Source organism: Nilaparvata lugens, chromosome 11 (assembly GCF_014356525.2).
Source record: "Nilaparvata lugens isolate BPH chromosome 11, ASM1435652v1, whole genome shotgun sequence".
Taxonomy (NCBI): Eukaryota; Metazoa; Arthropoda; class Insecta; order Hemiptera; family Delphacidae; genus Nilaparvata; species Nilaparvata lugens.
The window spans coordinates 25,831,297-25,853,975 of NC_052514.1; the positions used below are offsets into that span (position 1 = coordinate 25,831,297).

At 36.2% G+C, this 22,679-nt stretch overlaps 2 protein-coding genes across 2 annotated transcripts in view; both read left to right on the plus strand.

Moving 5' to 3' along the window:
- The window catches only part of LOC111053186 (mucin-5AC-like), a 126,321-nt gene that overhangs the window by 100,608 nt on the left and 3,034 nt on the right, over positions 1 to 22,679 (plus strand). Inside the window, exon 4 of the mRNA XM_039437991.1 lies at positions 19,513 to 21,900. Coding sequence (XP_039293925.1) covers positions 19,513 to 21,900 — 2,388 coding nt within the window. The remainder of the gene's footprint in view (positions 1 to 19,512; positions 21,901 to 22,679) is intronic.
- Positions 2,321 to 4,063, plus strand: LOC111051057. The gene is made up of 2 exons (XM_039437993.1): positions 2,321 to 2,754; positions 3,638 to 4,063. Exons 1-2 carry the CDS (start codon positions 2,335 to 2,337, stop codon positions 4,025 to 4,027), a joined length of 810 nt encoding a protein of 269 aa, XP_039293927.1. The 5' UTR covers positions 2,321 to 2,334; the 3' UTR covers positions 4,028 to 4,063.

Here is a 22,679-nt window from a genome sequence, read left to right on the forward strand (position 1 = left end):
TCGCGTATTAAGTGTGTGAGCAAACTTGCTCAAATACTTTACACTTAAGTCCGAGTTCCTTGGCTTCTGATGGAAATACGCGAGCACTGACCATAAAAAGCATTTTTCGTCAGAGAGATTTTTCACATTTATAATACATTTTTTGTTTTTCAAAAACTGGGGTGTTTGAATGAAACTGGATGTGTATATAGGATTAAATTTAATCACGTTCACATCCAGTGATTCAATTTTCTTTAGCACCCATCCACTCCCATATCTTACGAAATTTTCAAAAGATGTGAGGATTTTTCTCACAGCTAACATGAAATGCTCATTAAAATCTTCATAGTTCTCAAGCACGTTTAGCGCTATGTTGGAGTAACTATGTAGATTTATTAGAGATGAGACAGAGTCACCAACCTGCTTGTCATCCATCACCACTAATTTATACAGCAAAACGTTAAGGACAATAAACCACTTAACATTCCCATCATAGCGTGCCGCATGTTCCCTAATTATATCGAAAACTCGACGTTTCGAGCTCTCAAGCACGCTGGTGATGTCGATATCCTCCTCATCGAGGGTGATGCGATGGCGGGCTGCTGTGGAATTCACACCACGTAGTCTGCGTTCCCTCGGCATGATTCTGAAAAAACAAAACGATCAGGATGAGATAGAGTACAACAACATGTTTAGTTGTGAATTGTCATTGGTAGAAGAAGGGTGTGTGAAAATGATATCTCAAGATCACATAATGTTGCATGAAAGATTAAGATTATTATCTTTTGATAAAAGATGGTTGAAATCTTCTCCGCATTTGTCCGCGGAAAACATGGCGAAAGAGGGATTTATATTCTCATCTCCACCAGACATTGTGCGATGTGTATTTTGTTCAATTTATTTGGGAAAATGGAAGAAAGTGACATACCAGCAATAGAACATGCAAGGTACAGTCCAAACTGTAGAAGGAAAGATAATATAACAATTGAAGAGGAGAATTACGATAATAATATTCTACGAGAATATGAAGAAAGATATTCAACTTTTAATTGTGTAGAAGATTCATCCGTTCAAGGAGAGTACTTTGAAAAACTACCTCCACACCATCTACATTGTGACTTTTGTAAATCATTATGCAATAAAGCAGAGTATTTTGCGAGAAATGGTTATTTCTTACATAAAAATCCATTCTATCTGCAATGTGTCTATTGCAAATATATTATCGATGAACCATTTGAAAAAGTAATACATTTACCGTTTTGTTTATACGATGAGTGTGAGAAAGAAGAGCGGGGCTTGGATGTTCCGGATATACCATATTCTAAAGATAAATCGCATGCATGCAGTATATTGTAGAAGGTTTTTTCTCCTCGGAGGAGAAAAACTGTGCTCGGAGGAGAAAAATAGTCCTCGGAGGAGAAAAATAGTCATCGGAGGAGAAAACCTGTCCTCGGAGGAGAAAAACTGTCCTCGGAGGAGAAAACCTGTCCTCGGAGGAGAAAAATAGTCCTCAGAGGATAAAATCAAAGTAAAAATGTACTTACATGTAGTGGTTGATGCTGCGTGAATCTCCTCGAGTGTAGATAGCGGGCTACAGGTGAAGATAGCGGGCTACAGGTGTAGATAGCGGTCTATGCTATGATTGATTCCTCTCAGGTGTAGATACCGTCCTATGATTGATTCCTCTCAGCTGTCTTGTCTCGACGAGAGCTCAACTGGTTATGAGGTTCGGAACTCGAGTTGAGAGGCGAGAAAATGCTGCGAAAACAATGAAATATTTAATAACTGAATCGAGAAATGCTATTTCACAGAAGAACAATTAAATCAAGTTATCTGGAATTTTTTACGAGATTCTGTAGATGAGACAGGCTTAGAACAGGATTGACAAAGAAAGATCAAAATCAAGTATGTGTGCAATATTGTAAATAAATGAAATGCAACAACTTTGCTACTGTAATACATTAAATATTAAAATGTCATATTGATGATAGAAAACACTGACAAGATAAGATTCATGTTTGAAAAATGAGGTGCTCTTACTTCGATGTTGAAGGATCTAACATTGATTTGAATTATAAAATTAGAATCATGGGTTTTATTGCCGTAGACATGGGAATTTCAGCTTCTAGCAGGTGAAGTCTCATGCTAAGTTCTAGACGAGATTTTTTTTTTTTTCGTCTTCTAACACATGGATGCTATTTGAAAAATGATCGTGTGTGGGATACTTACAATCTGATAACGATCTGAGAGCTCGTGTTGTTGGGGAGAAATTCGAATTTTTTTCGCCTTGTAGCACGCTCTCGCTCGCACGTGCCTGGAACAGAGAGAGAAACGTATGCTATATAAACACAAGCGATGAGAGGAAAATTATCATTTACATCAGAGACATCAGAGACTTCACGCATCAAGATGAGTTCTCCATCTTCACCATCTTACATCCTGCCGGATAGCCCACCCCCGCAGCGTGTGCTAAACTACTGGCAGCGCAAAGCTGCCGAGTCCCGCGCCGCCTCTTCCGCTGGCGCTGCCGCCTCAGCTCCAGCCTCCGCTGCACCCGCACCCGCTCCACAGGATCCAACATCACCAGGGGGCGAGATCGTGATTCCGGACAGCCCCATTCAGCGCTTGGCTCCAGCACCTACGTGGGCGCCGCGGCGTGCGGTGCTGACAACGCTGAGCAACAAGATCAAGCAGAGGCAGACCAAGAGGAAACTAACCTTCGAGGAGGGTGAAGTCAGCGGCGAAGAGGAGGATGAGGTGCTCACTCAATCAAAGGTTAGTTTCAACAAATATTATTAACTTGTGTATGCACAGATTTTTTTCCGTGATTGATTGTTAAAAAATCTGTGCACATACGAGTCTTTGATTATTTGATATGAATATTATTTGATCTGAATATTATTTGAACTGATTAGAATGCAAGCAATATTTCCTTGAACTGATTAGAAATGGTATTATGAGATATTATTGTTTAAAGTATTCAATCATGCATAAATGTGACCAATATTATTGAAGTGCTTGGAATGCAAAGGAAATATTATTTGAACCGAATAGAATTGATGCTAAGGAAATATTATTTGATCTGCTTAGATATTATTGTTTAAAGTAACCAATCATGCAACATGTTACCAATATTATTTGAACCGAATAGAAATTGATGCTAAGGAATATTATTTGAACCGAATAGAAATTGATGCTAAGGAAATATTATTTGAACCGAATAGAAATTGATGCTAAGGAATATTATTTGATCTGCTTAGATATTATTGTTTAAAGTAGCCAATCATGCATAAATGTGACCAATATTATTTGAAGTGCTTGGAATGCAAAGGAATATTATTTGAACCGAATAGAAATTGATGCTAAGGAATATTATTTGATCTGCTTAGATATTATTGTTTAAAGTAGCCAATCATGCATAAATGTGACCAATATTATTGAAGTGCTTGGAATGCAAAGGAAATATTATTTGAACCGAATAGAAATTGATGCTAAGGAAATATTATTTGAACTGCTTAGATATTATTGTTTAAAGTACTCGATCATGCAACAATGTTATTTCAATAACTGATATTACTCACTTTATGCAGAGAATTCGATGATAATCTGATGTAGAGATCTGAAACAAATAAGACACTAATCAAATATTTTTCAACAGAAACGAGCTGTAATGCATGAGGACTCCTCACTCGCGCCGTTAATAAAGGAGGTGGAGGCTGAGTTGGACTTTGTCCAACTCATCAACAAACCTCTACCCAAGCCATGGGTGCCGCTGCGAGAGTTGAAGGAGGATCATCCATACCGCATCGTCGCGGTGAGGGAGGACACCAATAAACACGGGCGACGTGTAATTTTAAAAATAATCAATGCAGGAAGCAAATGCGAGGTGTATCTGCCTCAAAGATTCGCTTCCTGCATTGACGCGGGAAAAATACACCATTTCAATGAAACTTGTAAAAATTATGTGTTAGTAGTAACACATAAGTCTCCAAATTGTATACAATTCGTTGACCTATGTGTTACGAATTGTATAGATGTATGTGTGTGAATAGTTGAATAAAATGTGTGCATATTTGATAAAAAATTGTTTTCAATTCTTACCTGTTGTTGTTGATAAGTTCGTAATGAATATCACACAGAAGAAGAAGAAATGCTGGTTCAGCTGCTCTGTTGTGAATGATATTTAAATAAGGTGAGTGGGTCTTTTATAGTTTGTTGTGAGCATGCTCAGTAGACTTTACCGCTAGACACACACACACGCAGCCGTGCAGGCAAGCGCTGGCGGCTTCTCGCTCCCTCCTACATTAGCACGTGCTCCCACAGATGTGGGTGGCCCAGCATCATTTCTCCCCTTTTCAAATCACATTCACCTTTCAGATTTGAAATAATATTCTTATCATTCAAGCAATGTATCATAGCAATATGGATTCACTTCAATCTGTCAGTATAGCATTAGATGTAGAAATATGAATTCACTTCCAACTCAATGGTTGAACATTAAACCAATTCAAGTTGATGTATTGATTAATTAATTAACCTCAGTTAATGTTCAACCATTGAGTTGAAAGGTAATGAAAAATGGTATGTAGGAGAAAAAAGCAGAGTTCGAGAAAAAAGCAGAGTTCGAGGAAACGGGGTAAAGGAATCTTGAGTTCAGCAGCAAGAGTTTTTAAAGGTGTGACAGGTTTGGCAGGTAATGTGACATCAACTATTCTAAATAAGGTAATTGATAACCTTGGGGAAGAATATCATATTCCGGGATACGAGTACTGCGGACCAGGAACAAAGGTTAATGAAAGGTTAAAGAGAGGTGATCAAGGTATAAATTCGTTAGATAAAGCTTGCAAGGCCCACGATATAGCCTATACTCAAAATAGCGATAATAAAACTCGGGCGGTAGCCGACAGAGCTCTAGCGAACGCTGCATGGGACATTTTCAAAAATCCTCAAACACCCCTTGCCGAGAAAGCACTTAGCTATCTTGTTACAAACGTTATGAAAGCTAAAGCAGCGTTTGGTGGGTCTTTGAGAAAGAAGAAGAAGAAGAAGAAGGGGGAGAGGAGAAGTTATAGTAACGATATTAGACGCAAAGCTATAGCTCAGTTGAAAAAGCATATTGCAGGAAAAGGATATTTTTTGAAGCCTTTTCCTCAAATAACTAGTGGTGGCAGACTTCTACCCCCAGCCCCACCAGCATCATATGGAGTGAGTTTATTCCCTCAAGTTAAGAAACGTAGAACAACAAAGAAGAGTAGGAAGAAGAAGAAGAAGAAGAAGACATGAATATTGAAGGAGAATTGAGTAATTATGATTTGATTGATTGGTCGAAATTATTACAGATTCAGCTAAGAGGCATATATATGCTAGATGCATTACCCAAAAAAATTCTAAAAAACGAGAATGCCATTGTGAATTTAGCAAGGGAAAGCGAGGATGGCACACATTGGGTAGCATATAAGAAAGTTGGTTCTAATGTTTGGTATTTTGATCCAATTGGAAATTTACAACCTCCATACGAATTGGACAAATATTGGAAAAAAGAAAATGGAGTAAATATATTTTATAATGTAGAGCATATGCAACCATTAAATAGCGATTTTTGTGGTCATCTTACATTATTGTTTCTTGCAAATCAGTTGTAATTAAGTGTTTGTGGTGAACACACAAGATGGTGGTTATTACATTACGATCTAACACAAGTGATCTCTATGAACATTTACAAGAAATTATAGAATTGGATAAAAATCGTGAATGGGAAATTGGATTGATTAATTTTTCCAGTTACAATAGTATTGCAAACATTAACAAAGGAACAAATTCCAGCTTCAATATGGTGATAGATTAATCGAGTTGGATACTGGTGCATATGAAGTTGAGGATATTATAAAATCTTTAAAGAATAAATTGAATATTGATGGCAAGAAGAATAAACTTATTATACGTGCAAACGTAAATACTATGAAGATTGAAATTCATTCTGATAAACCCATTGATTTAACACGTTCTGATTCGATTGCTAAGATACTTGGTTTTGATAATATTGTTTTGCAGCCAAATAAATGGCATTATTCCAAACATTTGGTTAACATAACAAGCGTTGACAGTATTGTAGTTGAGTGTAATTTAGCTTGCGGCAGTTACTCTGAGGGAAAACAAAAACATATAATCTACGAATTTTTACCAAAGGTTCCTAGCGGTTATTAATAAACGAAGTACCATCACCGATTATTTATGTACCTTTGAATACACATCGAATTCAAACTATTAATGTAAAGGTAACGGACCAGAACGGATCGTTTATTGATTTCCGCGGAGATACAATTACAATTAGGTTGCACATACGTGAAAAGTAATGGGTTATCTTATTTTCAACCCACGTTCGAATAAGACCAATCAAGTCATTAGAGAAAGGAACGCGATAGCGACAACACCTAAAAACAAACGTGCTTTGTCGGCTAAAAGCGCGAGAATATTAGAAAAGTTGGGTTTTATAGTTGATTGGCGACATGTTAGGCGGGGGAGCGGCAGCAATTAGTGAAATTCTGGATGTGGAGACAGACCTTCAGTTTTATAATGATATTACTAAATTCCAATTTCACACTCATACAGTTTATTCGGGACAGGAAATAAAAAACTCTGACGAGGCACGTATTGGCATAAATTCTTTAGATGTCTATTCTTTACCTTGTAAATCATTCATATTGATTGAGGGAACAGTTAACTGTACAAAACCGGGAAAAGACCCAGCCGATGCACCAGTTGCAGCAGACTATAAATTAAGCAGTAACGTAATCGGTAACCTTTTTGACGAAATACGATATGAATTAGCAGGTCAGCAAATTTCTAAATCAAGATTGATTGGATTAACATCCACAATTAAAGCTATATTGGTGAAAAATACTCTCGATAAAAACACATATCACTTGGCTGGTTTTGACAGAGCAGGATATGAGCTAACGGATAATACATTCACTTTCTGTGTTCCGCTGAAATTAATCCTCCCGTTTTTTGAAGATTTTCAAAGAATAATTTTAAATTTGAAACAGGAACTCGTCTTATTGAGGTCACCGACAGATCTAAATTGTGTTGAGTCTCAAAGTGGAACAACGTTAGTGTGAAAATTACAAAACTGCAATGGCGGATGCCCTACATAACTTTAGAAGATCATGTAAGACTGAAATTTTTGAGACTGCTCGATGCTGACACTCCACTGAAATTAGGTTTCCGCCATTGGGAAATTTGTGAATTACCAAATTTGCAAAATTCACTTAACCATTCTTGGGCAGTTCGTACCACATCGAGTTTTGATAGTCCAAAATACGTTATAATTGCATTTCAAACTGATCGTAAGAATAAAATTAAAAAATCAATATCTAATTTCGATAGCTGCAGTATTTACAATGTTAAAGTATATTTGAACAGTGAGTATTATCCATATGAAAATCTGCTAGGTAAGAAGGAGGTTTTATACCGGATGTTCTTGGATTTCGCGCCCTCGTATTATAATCATTCAATCAATAGCGAACTCGGAACAGAAATCGATTTTAAAACGTTTTGTGAATCAACACCGCTGATTGTTGTAGATTGTTCACACCAACCAAGTCATTTGAAATCATCCACAGATGTTCGTATTGAAATGGAATTTAAAAGTGCAGTACCTGCAAATACTTCCGCGTATTGCGTTTTAATTAGCGATCGTGTGATGGAATACACACCTCTCACGAGCATGGTGAAAGAAGTTCAGTAATTTTATTGATAGAGCGCGCCGCCTATATAAGGTGTGCATTCTGCTCAATTTAGTTCATTATCAGTTTCACCTTTGAACAGACAACATGTCCTATTCTTTGTGTTCTGATATTTTGGACAAGCCACAAACTCGCTCTATTGGTATTCAGTGCGATCTTGATAGTTTCTATTATGAAGCAAGGTGCAGTACACCGAAGCCGCTGGAGGTGGAGGAGGAGGGGAAACGAGAAGAGAAAGATGAAGGATTCGAGGGTACACCGAACCCGCTGCAGGTGGAGGAGGAGGAGAAACGAGAAGGATTCAATGAGGCCGCCAAAGAGAAAGAAGTGCACAAGGAAGCGAGTGCAAAAATTGCTACGGTCGATCTTCACTGGTTTAAACAAGATTGTAATCAAATTATTGTGAAAGAACTCGCCATAATTGATCAGTTTAATAATTATATTGTGTTCCATTTCAAATCACCATTTGCAAAGACAGAATTGAGTGCAAAATTGTATAACGATGTAACATGGTTAGAACGTCACTATCATAAAATAAAATGGGAAGATGGAGATTTAGAATACAGTGAGTCATTAATACGTGATTACCTTGCAGCTTATGAGAAAATTTTCACAAAAGGAACTGAGAAAGCAAAGTTTTTAAGAAGATTGCATAGCAACGTTCAATGTATACCAGAGGATTTTCCAAAACCTGATTTCAGCTTTTTCACTAGTTCATGGTGTTATGCTGCGTGCAACATTCATAAAAATAAACCACATTCTCGCTGTGCTTTATTCTCTGCTCAACATTATAATTCTTTGTTGTTTTAAAATATGTATCAAACAAATAATTTCTTGTGCGAAAACAATCGAATGCAAAGTATGAAAATGGCTCCAATGTACACGAATTCACAGAAAAGAAACTTTGCTCGTTATGGATTCTTCTACAACGGAAAGGATCTACAGTGTGTTTATTGCCTGCATGCATTGAGACTGCATAAAGCGCGTACATGTTGTCTATCGTCAATTGATGAAGAAAGACCACTTAATTACTCTATAATAGTTCCTGCATATACTTAGTTTTCTTCATTCGCTCAACAACATGGATCCGAGAAAGTGGTTGGCTGCTGACAACGAATTGGAAGTGAGGTTAAAAAACTGTATTGATTGGTACGATGAGTGTGAAAGTGCAATTAGGAAATCAACTCCTGAAAATTATAGTTTGGCGAAGCAATTGAAAGACATTTTTCTAAGCACGGTTAATTTAAATGATATAAGAGACTATCTATGTTATTATCGTCCTCATAATTGTGTATAGATAAGCTAATTAGAATTGAAGATGAAATTATGAATAGTTGTGTCGAAATGTGTAAATAAACGTTTACTGCCTTCAAATGATTTTTCATTCCGATATCCCATTCACGTTTTTTAGTTTAGTTGCTGCTTAGAGCTAGACCAGACAACACGTGTGGGGTGATCTTTAGTACACGAGCGGTTATAACACGTGCATCTCATCAATTTAGAAATCTTTCCCCCTCATTCGAGACACGTCAAACATCTGCGAGATGCAGTGTTATGGTTTTTCAAAATTCAAAAAATTATCTCGTCTCTTGTTGTCAATTTCATTTAATGAATTTGATTCAATTGCGAAGAATATTAAATTTTCAACAGGATGTCAAGATGTTGATTTACCGTTAACAAAAACAGAAAATGTACACTTTTCGATTCTATCTGAGATTTTCGAACTGCTCAATATTCTAGACAGCGGACATCTACATTATGATTGTACAAATGATTCGTCATTATCTGTTGTTAAAAATTCCGATGAACTTTGGAAATGCTTGTACGATATTGCAGATAAAAAATGTAAAAGAACTTAGATCAATGTAGAGATTTATAGCATTAGATGCGAGAGAATTTCTCAATTCAATTAGATGTAGAGAGAGAGAGAGAGAGAGAGAGAGAGAGTCATTGACCTCACTCTGGATTAGAGTAATATGGATTCACTTTAATCTGTCAGCAAGGGAATTTTTCCCCCTCATCTATACTGGGAGAGAATTTCTCAATTGATCCTTATCTCCTTTCCTTTCGTAATAAAGAAGGTGCGGGAAAGAGATGTCACGAGTAAAAGAAGAAGAAAGCAGTAATGCTGGTTGTGAGAAGCGAGGGGGGCCGTATCCTCCTCTCTCTCTCTTGAGCCCGTCATCGTAGTATATCATTAGAGCGAAATGGATTCACTTCAATCTGTCAGTATAGCATTAGATGTAGAAATATGAATTCACTTCCAACTCAATGGTTGAACATTAAACCAATTCAAGTTGATGTAGCATAACCTCAGTTAATGTTCAACCATTGAGTTGAAAGGTAATGAAAAATGGTATGTAGGAGAAAAAAGCAGAGTTCGAGAAAAAAACAGAGTTCGAGGAAACGGGGTAAAGGAATCTTGAGTTCAGCAGCAAGAGTTTTTAAAGGTGTGACAGGTTTGGCAGGTAATGTGACATCAACTATTCTAAATAAGGTAATTGATAACCTATCTCTCTCTCTATCTATATATCTCTCTCTCTCTATCCCCCTCACCCCCACTGGGCAGGGGGAAGGGGAAATCTATTTTTAGAAAGAGAGAGAAAGATATCTCTCTCTCTCTCTCTCTCTCTCTATCCCCCTCACCTCCACTGGGCAAGGGGAAGGGGAAATCTATTTTTAGAAAGAGAGAGAAAGATATCTCTCTCTCTCTCTCTCTCTCTATCCCCCTCACCTCCACTGGGCAAGGGGAAGGGGAAATCTATTTTTAGAAAGAGAGAGAGAAAGATATCTCTCTCTCTCTCTCTATCCCCCTCACCTCCACTGGGCAAGGGGAAGGGGAAATCTATTTTTAGAACACCCCCCACCCTACAGGCGGGGGGAAGGGGAGGAGGGATGGACGAGGGGGGAGAGGGGGGAGGGGATTTCGAGCAAAAAAGTCCGTCAGTTTTCCCAATCTTACTCTACTATTGATATGGAAGAATAATAACATTATTTAAAACTTAAAAGTCATTGAAAGTGACATTGCAGAATTGACATATTTGAAGAGTGATCACAATGAACATTATTTTAGTTGTTTTTCCACTTCCACCTCTTGAATAGTCTAGTCATTGAATGATGACAAAGAAGGAAGTCATGAGTAAATTGATTACAAAATCAACACCATGAACAGAGATATTGTGGAATCTATCCATATTAAGGTGAAATAAAAGTGATATTATTGCTAATGAAATTATGTGCAACTGAAAATATCGCTTTTGATTCACCTTAATTGATTATTTCAGAATCGATTTCCCGTGAAATAGAAAAAAAAATATATGGGTTAGCTAAGGAATCTTCTACATAGCTGCATAATTTAATTGGTGCAGAAAGTCGTCAATATTTAACAATATTTTTAAATATACAGGGTGATTCACGAGGATATGCGGTAACTTTGAGAGCTCATTCACTATGTAAAAATAATGAAAAAAACTTATATAAACATAGGTCCGGAAATGTTTCGTTAGCGAGTTATACAGGGTTAAAGATTTCGCCTGGATTTCAGTTCCGCTGAGTAAATGAAGACTCTCTGAAATTCTGGGAAGTTAAATTTAGGGGCAAATGCCATTGTTTCTTATGGTTTTTTACCTGAAAAATTGATTAGAACAGGTCCCAGAACTGTAAGATGAGTAGTTTTTGAGTAATCCAGTGTAAAATGCAAAAACATTGAGTAAAAAAACACAATTTTTACATTTGGCCAGCAATCGCTTTGTTATTTTACCAATAAACTGATCAAATTTCAGAACAAAACTTGTAGAAAATTTAATTCTAAACAAAACGGTATGATTAAAGTATACAGAAAGTGAACAGATAATCGATTAAAGGAAGTTTTATTGAAAACTGTAATGTAAAGTTATGCAATAAAATTACAGTAAATGCTCAAAAATGTTGCCATTAACTTCAATGCATCTTTCTGCTCGTTTAAGAATTGCTCTTGTTGCTTTTCGTAGTTCTACGGGGCTCTCCTTTAACTGCACAAAGGCTTCATTAATTCGATCAAGTAACGCCTCACGGGAATTTACTTTAACCTCGTAAACATGATCTTTCATCCATCCCCATATGCAGAAGTCCAATGGCGTATGATCTGGTGACCTTGGTGGCCAGTGTATAGGACCACCACGACCGATCCATTTATTTGGGAACTGATGATTTAGATAGGTGGAAACATCATTTGAAAAATGTGGCGGTGCGCCATCATGCTGGAAGTACATCTTGCGTCGCGTTGCAAGAGGAACATCTTCCAGCAATGTCGGTAATTCTTCTTGAAGAAACTGTAAGTACGCCTGACCTGTTAAGCGCTCTAGAAAAATAAACGGTCCAATTAGCTTATCATCAATAACACCACACCATACATTAATGTTAAAACGGTATTGAAAGTTACGTTCAATTGTTGCATGAGGGTTCTCTTCTGCCCATGAATGTTGGTTTCGTAAATTGTTGATACCATCACGAGTGAACTGTGACTCATCGGTAAATAAAATGTACTTGAAGAGTTGACGATGATTGACTAACCAATTGCAGTACTCCAAGCGATGTTCATTGTCTCCTGGTTGTAAATGCTGTACTTTTTGTTTATGGTAGGGATAAAGGTTGTTCTTATTAGTGTTCTCCAAACTTTACTTTGCGAAACCCTAAACCGCTTTGAAATACGTCTTGTACTAATACCTGGACTACGTTCAACAGCAGCAATAATGTTTTCTTCCACATTAACATCATGTTGGCGAGGGCGGTCAGACTGGATCTTTACGCTTGGAAGTGATCCTGTTTCCCGTAACGTACAAAATGTAGAAATAATGGTTCTAGCATTTGGAATTCTACGATAAGGGTAACGTTGTCTGTATTCTTCCACAGCGATTGTAGCATTGCCTTCACATACACCGTAAATAAACACCATATCGGCGTATTCTTCAGTTGAAAATAAGTATGGCATACTACTCCAACAATTAATAATTACTATGGACAAAACAATGCTAACACAGACTAAAATTCAATACGACGAACAAAACAATACACACGTGGACTAAAACTCAGTTGTTACCTCTCAAGGAATTAAAATTCTACATTTCAAATCACATCATTGTTGATCAGCTGTTATTGTAGTGCCAACTTATGAAAAACAAATTATCCGCTCAACATGTGTATTTTTTTTTATTATTTATGTTTGTTGTTTATGTTTATTTCTTTATTTTAAAACTGTGTTTTAATATTATTTTATTTTGAAATTTTAGTAAAAAAATTAAGGTGTTAAATTTAAGTAAAAATCATTAACTTTTTACAGATCTTTAATAAGAAATTAACAGAGTTATTGTCGGCCAAATGAAAAACGTGTGTTGTTCTGTTTTCAATAAAACTTCCTTTAATCGATTATCTGTTCACTTTCTGTATACTTTAATCATACCGTTTTGTTTAGAATTAAATTTTCTACAAGTTTTGTTCTGAAATTTGATCAGTTTATTGGTAAAATAACAAAGCGATTGCTGGCCAAATGTAAAAATTGTGTTTTTTTACTCAATGTTTTTGCATTTTACACTGGATTACTCGAAAACTACTCATCTTACAGTTCTGGGACCTGTTCTAATCAATTTTTCAGGTAAAAAACCATAAGAAACAATGGCATTTGCCCCTAAATTTAACTTCCCAGAATTTCAGAGAGTCTTCATTTACTCAGCGGAACTGAAATCCAGGCGAAATCTTTAACCTTGTATAACTCGCTAACGAAACATTTCCGGACCTATGTTTATATAAGTTTTTTTCATTATTTTTACATATAGAATGAGCTCTCAAAGTTACCGCATATCCTCGTGAATCACCCTGTATATTGAAATTTCATTGCTTTTGGTTTCTGATAGCAGAAACCAATCAACTGCGAGTTGAAAAAAGGCATTAATCATTTATACTGACACATCATAGTAATTACTTTTTCCTCAGTGAGATTATTCCGTAGTGAGAGCAAGAATCAATAGAAATATTAAAGCATATTTTTGTTTCTCGAAAAATACACTTTTGTAACTGCTAAGGGGTTTCTGGAAGATATAGCCTAATCGATTCAACTATCACCAAACTCATATTCTATAGTGAGGTTCACGTTATAATGGCAGTGAAGAAAGTAAGGAAAACACCCGATTCTCTGTCTCGCCACTGCCCTTCTACAGAGGATAGCTGATACTGGTATATCTGATGTGAAATTAACTTTTCATTCTTGCTTGAAATAATCAAGACGGTGCCCCCTTCAATGAAAATGTTCAAATCTCTATAAGTTTCCCTTTATTGATGTGACCTCTTGTTGGAGCAATCCAACACACCTTAGCTACACGACTCACCTAGATGGCTGTGAATTTTTTGTTCACAAAAAATGCAGGTTTATTTTATTCGCCAAGAAAATATAATTTTCAATGATTGAATAGTAATTATTATTACAATTGATTTGAAATATTTTGTTGAATTACATTTCTACATTGCTAAAAAGCGATCTGGCAACGTTGCTGAACTAGAAAAGTATAGCGCTATCTGCTTTGTCGAATGATACACAAGGATAGCAACACCAATGCTAATCAAATACTACATAACGTGGACCTCACTATATAGTGATTGAGGTTCTGTTTTTAAATGGCTATATTTCTTATTGGAATAGCTAGTACCCTTTTATTCTTCTTCAGACACGACTATATGAAGGACTTCAATATTTGTTCACTTCCTGAAAATTATTTATTCATTTGGCCACTTTAAGACTTCAGAATGACTTGATTAGCAAGAACCGGTCGTGTCTTTGAAAATTATAAAAGGGTTACTGTACTAGACTACTAGTCATCTCAATTAGAAAAACTAATAATTTATTATGAGATAGTTAGTTTTAGAACATAACAAGGAAAGGAAAAACCTCAGCATAGGTTACGGTATATTAGTTTCCCAAATGCGCATGTTACCATGCAACAAGAAATTTTCTCTCAATTTCAATTCAATGAGAGAAGAGCTAATTGTCGAAAGCTACGAAATTCATCAACAGTTCAATATGAATATCATTTATCAATTATTTTTAGAACTATAGCTGTCACTAGAATGAATCATTTGGAAAAATTAATATTTAAACGATTTCTTCAGATTTCCTATAATCGTTTTCATTTGTCTTAATATAATTCCAGTCCACTCACTAGGTACTTCTTGCTAGAAAAGACTTCCAAAACGCTGATTTCTTTGTGAAATATGGATTATTCGATATGTGCTTTAATTACAAAAAGTTGGCTTTCTTCTAACCCTGGATATTTCTACATGGTGTAGTCTACCAAAAACCACAGAGTTTCTGTTATTTTTCTAGTTCTTTGAGATTTTCACCATATCGAGCCATCGTTCAGTTAAAATCACTTATGCATTTTTCAAGATAATAAAATTTAGAATAAAATGGAATTATTCTGAGCTCTCTATTTTGAACTCTTTCCACTGTCGGTCTTTGTTTAGAGTGGGTTTCGAACTCCCTCACTCTATACGGTATTTTGCCCGGCGCCAATCAATTTCTATGAATTGATAGAATAATTACTTTACTATAATTTCACTCACTGTGTGGATACTTATATTTCACTCACTGAACTAATAATAGTATTGAAGAAAAAAGGTAAAGATAGATAGATCAGGGTCGTGTGTAAGGGAATGTACGAAGTGAAAGGCAAAACAAAGGTTAATTATGAGTTTATTATTGAACTTTAAATTTATATGAATTTATAAAAAATTGATCAAAAATATAGTAATGATTAGAAATAAATACAAGATGATTAAGTTTTTGAAAGTACTACAGTTCAAGTTTAATTTTATACAACAAAATTTAACAAACAGTTCTTATTACTTTTATCAGGTCACTTGAAAAATAAGTAATTAAATCAAAATATTGAACAACTCTAGTTAAAAATATGATTATAGTCAGAAACAAGAGAATTGATAAATTTTAAAGAATGAATATGATTAGGGGAGCCTTGCTTTAAAAAACTATTATTTGTGCTTAGAAGTGAATTTCAACTGTAAGCTTCAAGAAATTAATTAAGATTGTGTCTTTAGATATGAGTTTAAAGAGAAGTAATAATTAAGTTTGCTCTCTACTATAATGCTATGAAATTTGATATACTTATTTGGGCTTTTTAGGGTGGGGTGGTGTGGATTTGAAATGAGAAAAATTGAAAATTCTAAATACAATCTTTACCTGGCTCAGTCAATTCCCTATAGGATAATTGAAGTCTGAGACCAAAAACTCACTCCTACACTGAACACTGTCCAAAATCCAAGAGACTCACAGCAACTAACAGCAACTAACTCTCAAGACAGGGTCTGCCTGTTTATATACTAGAACCACGATTTTCCACCCCTCATCACCCTTCGCCCTCTAGCTCCGCCTACACTCAAACTCTTCAGCCTAATATTCCACTTACAAATTGGATTCAAATATCAATTTGAATTCACTATAATGTTTATTATGTTATATCATTTTAAACTATGGCTCCCCTTCATTATTATAACAGATGATATCATACATTTTACCAATATTTAAACTCTAAAGTTTGGATACTGACAATTGAATGCATTGATTTGATTAATACAGTAATCAATCTTATAAATCTGATATGGCAAATACTTCAATAATAAATACATGAAATGAACAAAATACAATGTTATACAGTACATCATTACAATCGAGTTGAATAAATCAAATTAATAAGATACCAATCAATTACTACTTAATTAATTAAGCAGGTTTCTTATACTCATTGTCAACATGTTTCAATCAAATATACCTAATTTATTCTATTTACAAATTGGTCCTTAGCCTATGAATTCGGATTCAACTAACTTAATTAGCTTATAATAATTATTAAATTATAATTCATTGTACAACATTATATTTGTTGAATACTTTATACATATAGCCTAATCTACTTCACGCCCTAGTTTTTATAAACATGTACTCGTTTCATATTTATGGTTTTGTGTGATCACCATTCAAATAATTGATCATCAAATAATTGCTTCAATAATATTCATATGCTGACCACGTGGTAAAATTGTAGCATATGCTGACCACGTGGTTACATCGAAAACTACATATCTATATTTACTTCTCTCCTAACTATATATCTATATCGCTATTCACAATCTTCATTTACCTGCCATCAACTTATGCTATAGATATATACAAGGGTTGACACAAAGCACAGTGGGCCATGTGGTTTCTATTGTAGACGTGTCAGTGACTGATGTTACTGTTATCATATATTGTTAGCAATTCTCTATGACAGAATGATTTTGTCTCAAACTATTTTGAAAAGAATAATGCCCCAGCGTCTGTCTAGGTAGGCTATTCAAATGCATTCTCAATAGTTTCGAGAAACGGTTCTTTTTATTATTCTAGCTCTTCGAGCGTTCATATTCCTAAATACAATATGTTCAGAGCACGTGTTACCACAAATAACAGAAATCTACAATTTTTAAATTTTAGGAGAGCACGTGGTCGCCATTTGTGGCTCAATTTTCATTGAATCCTGAGTAACAATTTCTCAAAAATTTTCGGAAAAAAATAAATTTAGAGGAATTTTTGTTTTTAATCGACTATACTTTATATCTTTGAAAGTTTACGCTTCCAATTTTCGAAAAAAATGTTAGACATAAAAGTTATAGCTCGTTTCAAGACCTTCAAAATTATTTATAACTAGCTTACCCGATGAACTTCGTACCGCCAAAAAGTCAATGTATCTCATGTGATACTTGACTTTATTTGGTGAATCATGAAATTTATCTGACAATCAATATTTTTATTTATATCTCAATACGGACTTCCTATGTGCTTAAAACTACCGTTTTAATACCAGTAAACAATTTTATCACAGAGTGATGTGTTTATTACAGGAGCTGGTAAGTTCATATGCTAAATCATATTATCACAACATGATCTTGAATCATGATGATCTTCCCGTTCTACGTTAGCCGCTCGGCCGACAATTTCGAAAACATAGGTCTGTAAAATGGATTAATATATAATTATTATTAGCCCCCCTATTAGAATTTTTGGTCGAAAACCATCCCCAATATTCACACAACATATTCCCAAAGTTTCATGCCGTTCTGTCAAGTAGTTTTCGAGTCTAGGGAAAAAAACTAACAAACAGAAATTCATTTTTATAAATAGAGATATGTCATAAGTTACTTTTTCGATCTCCTATAATTTCAAAGTTTCACGATTAGTATAATATTATAACCAAACTATCAAAATGGAAAAGTTTTCTCACAAGAAAGATATTATTGCTTTTTTGAAATTTAAACTTCAGACGCTCATATCTCAAAAAGTAATGTTAGGAGAAAAATGTTACTCTTGAGAAAACTTTTTCATTTTGATAGCTAGCTATCAAGCTTGATAGTAGAACTTACATATCGGAAAACTTTGAAAACTATGACCAGTGAAAAGTATTTTTAGCCTGTTGCACAGCCTTAAGTAATACTACCACTAACCGGTGGTTTCATGCAAGGTGGTTTGTTATCGGGTGAACCTGGAAATCTATTCGAGATAGAACGGCCTACCTGGTCTCAGAATGTACAGCACAAATTTACGCCCAGAGTGATTTTGAATCATGAATTTTAATAGTGAAAATTGAAGATAGAGTTGATTAAAAACAAAAATTCCTGCAAACTTCTGTTTTTCCGAAAATTTGACTCATTTTTGAAAAAATTCAACTCAAAAATCAATGAAGATTTTAAAGATCTCCAAATGATTTCATTTCATTCCAATTTTTTTTTGAAGAAGGTGGGAGTGATTTTTACTTTCCAATGGCTCAATTAAGCGAAAATCGCAGAAAACTGGGGAAGGAACCGAAAATCCGAGGTTATTGGGACACTCTGTAAAAAGCTCCAGGGTTGAAAGGTCAAATTTATTTATTGAAGCTGTTGAATACTCCAAAATTATTGCTCAAGGAATTTAGTTTATTCGGAATCAATTCCCCCATCGGCCCTTTTTCACTACCTCGTGACTGGACTATTTTTATTATTTCTCATTTAGCAAGAGTTGCAGGAAATACACTAGATCAAACTAAGAATTTCTGAGTAAAAAATAAATTGTAAAAATGTATGAATTCTTGTAGGATCAAAGAAAGAATCTGATTCTCCAACCATATTCTAATTGATTCGATTATACTGTATTACCAATCAGTTTCAATCAACACAACCAATTATTTCAAGAACGGTTTTGAGAAATCAGAGTTCTGAGTTCTCCGATCCGTAAGTTCACTAATAACATGATTCAATTATTGAAGATTGTATAAATATACGGTACTTTTATTTTCAAGTAAGTCATCCTTTATGATGTGTCTTTATGATGTATTTTGAATACTGAAATGAATAATTTAATAATATCTCAAATAATTCATATTTTGAAAAGTGAAATTAGTCATCAATTAGAAGTGATGCTCTCAAATTCATTATTATCTCTATTAATCCTGATGTTCATGAATATTTGCTATTAAAAACATTCATCCAAACTATTTATGATTGTTGACTCTTTCAGTAGTAGCTTCAGAAGAGTATCTGGCAGCATACGTAAACATTTGTCATCCTAAATACTCCTAATAGGTACCCTATAATTACACACCAATTCTACAATAATAAAACATAGGCCTAACTTGTTAAGCCCTCCATTTGAATAATTATTTTACCACAGTTTCAAAAATAGGCTATGTTCATCTCGTAATCTTATCATTGTATTGTTTGATTATCTCTGTTTCAGACCAGTCTACAGGCCTGACCCTCCTCTATCAAGGGAGAGCAAGAACCAGCAAATCCATAACGACACCGGAAGCAGTAATGGAACAGCACAAGGAGCTCCCAATGCTGAGTCAGCAAGGCATGTTCCAACAACTGCCACTCCCATTGGTGAATCTCTTAAGATGGTCACAAAGCAACTCCTCCAATCACCGACCGCCACAGATATGGTTGTCACTGATGTGAGAACACCTCCAAAAATCAAGACTCAACAGTTGAAGCTTGAGGCAGAGCTGGTTTCCGGTAAAGGTGAAGCAGTTCCAGTTCCACTGGACGAGATCCATGCCTATGAAATCATCACAAATTCTCCAAAATCGACCGAATCTCCAAAAAGCTCATCCATGACCCCGCCCACAACACAAGCAGGGATTTCAACATGGGTGCTTCTTAGTGGATCTGCAAGCACTACACCTACAACTGTCAGGAAAGCTCCTCCAAAACCCACCGCTTCCATCCAAGCTGTCTCGAATCCTCTGGGCAAGAAGAAAACAAAACCAACAACTGAAAGTAGTGCAACAACCGTTGTGAGTGACTCTGCCAAGTCATCAAGTGACAGTAAATTGAAACCTACCAATGAGCATTTAAAACAAACTCTCAATTCAACAAAGAAATTCCAGTCAAATTCGAGTAAAGAGGAGACTGTCAAAACACCTATCACAATAAACCTACAGGATAGTAGATTCAGGAATAAGACACCTGTAACCATGGGACGTGTACCTACAACATCCATTACAAAGAACAAGACTGAGTATGTGTCAAGTAAAAAGAAAGTGAATGCTACAACACCCACACCAACTGCAACTCTAGAAGTGAAGAATGATTCAAGTTCTCATAATGAAACCATTCAAAACCGCAAGAAACCAGTTGCAAGCTTGCCAGCATCCCTTGACACTCCTACCACAATCACAATAATCCCAACAGCAATCAGCTCTATGAAAAGAGTGCCAGTCTATCACCATGACATCCCAGTAGTTCCCACCACATCAGTTATTATTGAAACAGAATCAGCTGACTATGATCCTGATGAAATAACAACTGAGGACTTGATTACAACCACCAAAAGACCAAGGAGGCCTGCCAACAAGAAGAAGAGGAAACCAGGCAACAAGACCAAGAAACGACCTGCAATTCAGAATGCTGAGACTGAACCTTTAAAGGAAGATGTGCTTGAGAGCAAGGTGACAATCGATGCAAATGCTACAAAGTCAGCTATAGCAACCCATGGATCTTCTCCAGCAAGACCTCTATCAACAAGAATCTACAACTACTTGGCCAGAGAAGTGATGCCTAGTGTGGGAGTTGGGATTGTTGGTCTAGTGCTCACAGCTGGCCTGGCTGGACTCTTCCTGTACCCATTTGGAGGTGGAGTTGTAGCTAGGAGAAATGCATATGAACCAGCCAAGAATCCACTGGCCTCACCAGATAGTCACATGTATTACTACAATGAATACTCGCCCAAAAATGAGCCTGACAATGGACAAGCTGAGGAAACAGTTTTTGGACAGGTTCTCTCAGGAATGTCACAGTCTGAATCTCAATACAGTGATTCTATTTCAAAGAACTCAGCAAACACTTACAATCACAACATGAATGCAAACAGCAATGTGAGTCCTGGTAGTAAATACAGATATGATCCAGGTCCCAGTAGTGCAGGAGCACCAACTATTGTTTATCCAACAAAAGATTCAAAGTACACCTCAACTGGAAGTGCTGATATCAGCTCGATTGACAGGAATAGAGACAGCTCTGGTGCATATTCCACTCTGACAGACATTGATTCAGCACATAACGATAGAAACTATCCATCACTTACAACAGACAACCCTGATCTGTCTCAGTTCTCTGGTAGTCAGTACTCAAATCTCGTGGGAAGCTCCAGTGCAACTCAGTTTACAAGTTCAGGCAGCTCTGGTAGTTCAGGAATATATGTGGGAAGCATCATGAACCCAGATACAAACTTCACCTACTCTGAGATGGTTGGCAGCTCTTCTATGAAGGCATCAGACACAAACCAACACTATTCCAGCATGGTTAGCAGTCCAACTGTGTTGACAGCTTCTGACAGCTCCAACACAATTCCTCAGTATTCCAGCTTGATTGCTTCACCAACCACATCAAACACTGAAAATGATGGTGCACAATACTTGAGCCGATTTGCAAGTTCTTCTTCAAGCTCCAACTCCAGACCTCAGTATTCAAGTTTGATCAGCAGTTCAGCTAGTCCTCAATATTCAAGTGTTGTGGACTCTTCAGGCAATGGACACTACTCTCCTAGCATGAAAGATTCATCAAGTGGCAGTCATTACTCGACAAACATGAAGGATTCCTCTAGCTCACACTTTTCTCCTCAAATTTCTGACTCATCAAATTCAAAGAACTCAGCAAACACTTACAATCACAACATGAATGCAAACAGCAATGTGAGTCCTGGTAGTAAATACAGATATGATCCAGGTCCCAGTAGTGCAGGAGCACCAACTATTGTTTATCCAACAAAAGATTCAAAGTACACCTCAACTGGAAGTGCTGATATCAGCTCGATTGACAGGAATAGAGACAGCTCTGGTGCATATTCCACTCTGACAGACATTGATTCAGCACATAACGATAGAAACTATCCATCACTTACAACAGACAACCCTGATCTGTCTCAGTTCTCTGGTAGTCAGTACTCAAATCTCGTGGAAGCTCCAGTGCAACTCAGTTTACAAGTTCAGGCAGCTCTGGTAGTTCAGGAATATATGTGGGAAGCATCATGAACCCAGATACAAACTTCACCTACTCTGAGATGGTTGGCAGCTCTTCTATGAAGGCATCAGACACAAACCAACACTATTCCAGCATGGTTAGCAGTCCAACTGTGTTGACAGCTTCTGACAGCTCCAACACAATTCCTCAGTATTCCAGCTTGATTGCTTCACCAACCACATCAAACACTGAAAATGATGGTGCACAATACTTGAGCCGATTTGCAAGTTCTTCTTCAAGCTCCAACTCCAGACCTCAGTATTCAAGTTTGATCAGCAGTTCAGCTAGTCCTCAATATTCAAGTGTTGTGGACTCTTCAGGCAATGGACACTACTCTCCTAGCATGAAAGATTCATCAAGTGGCAGTCATTACTCGACAAACAT

Excerpts from the sequence above, each read along its gene's own strand:
- LOC111051057 (XM_039437993.1), top strand. The coding sequence starts at position 2,335 with ATGAGAGGAAAATTATCATTTACATCAGAGACATCAGAGACTTCACGC. Across the intron at positions 2,755-3,637 it reads AGGTGCTCACTCAATCAAAG|AAACGAGCTGTAATGCATGA; the intron begins GTTAGTTTCAAC and ends ATTTTTCAACAG.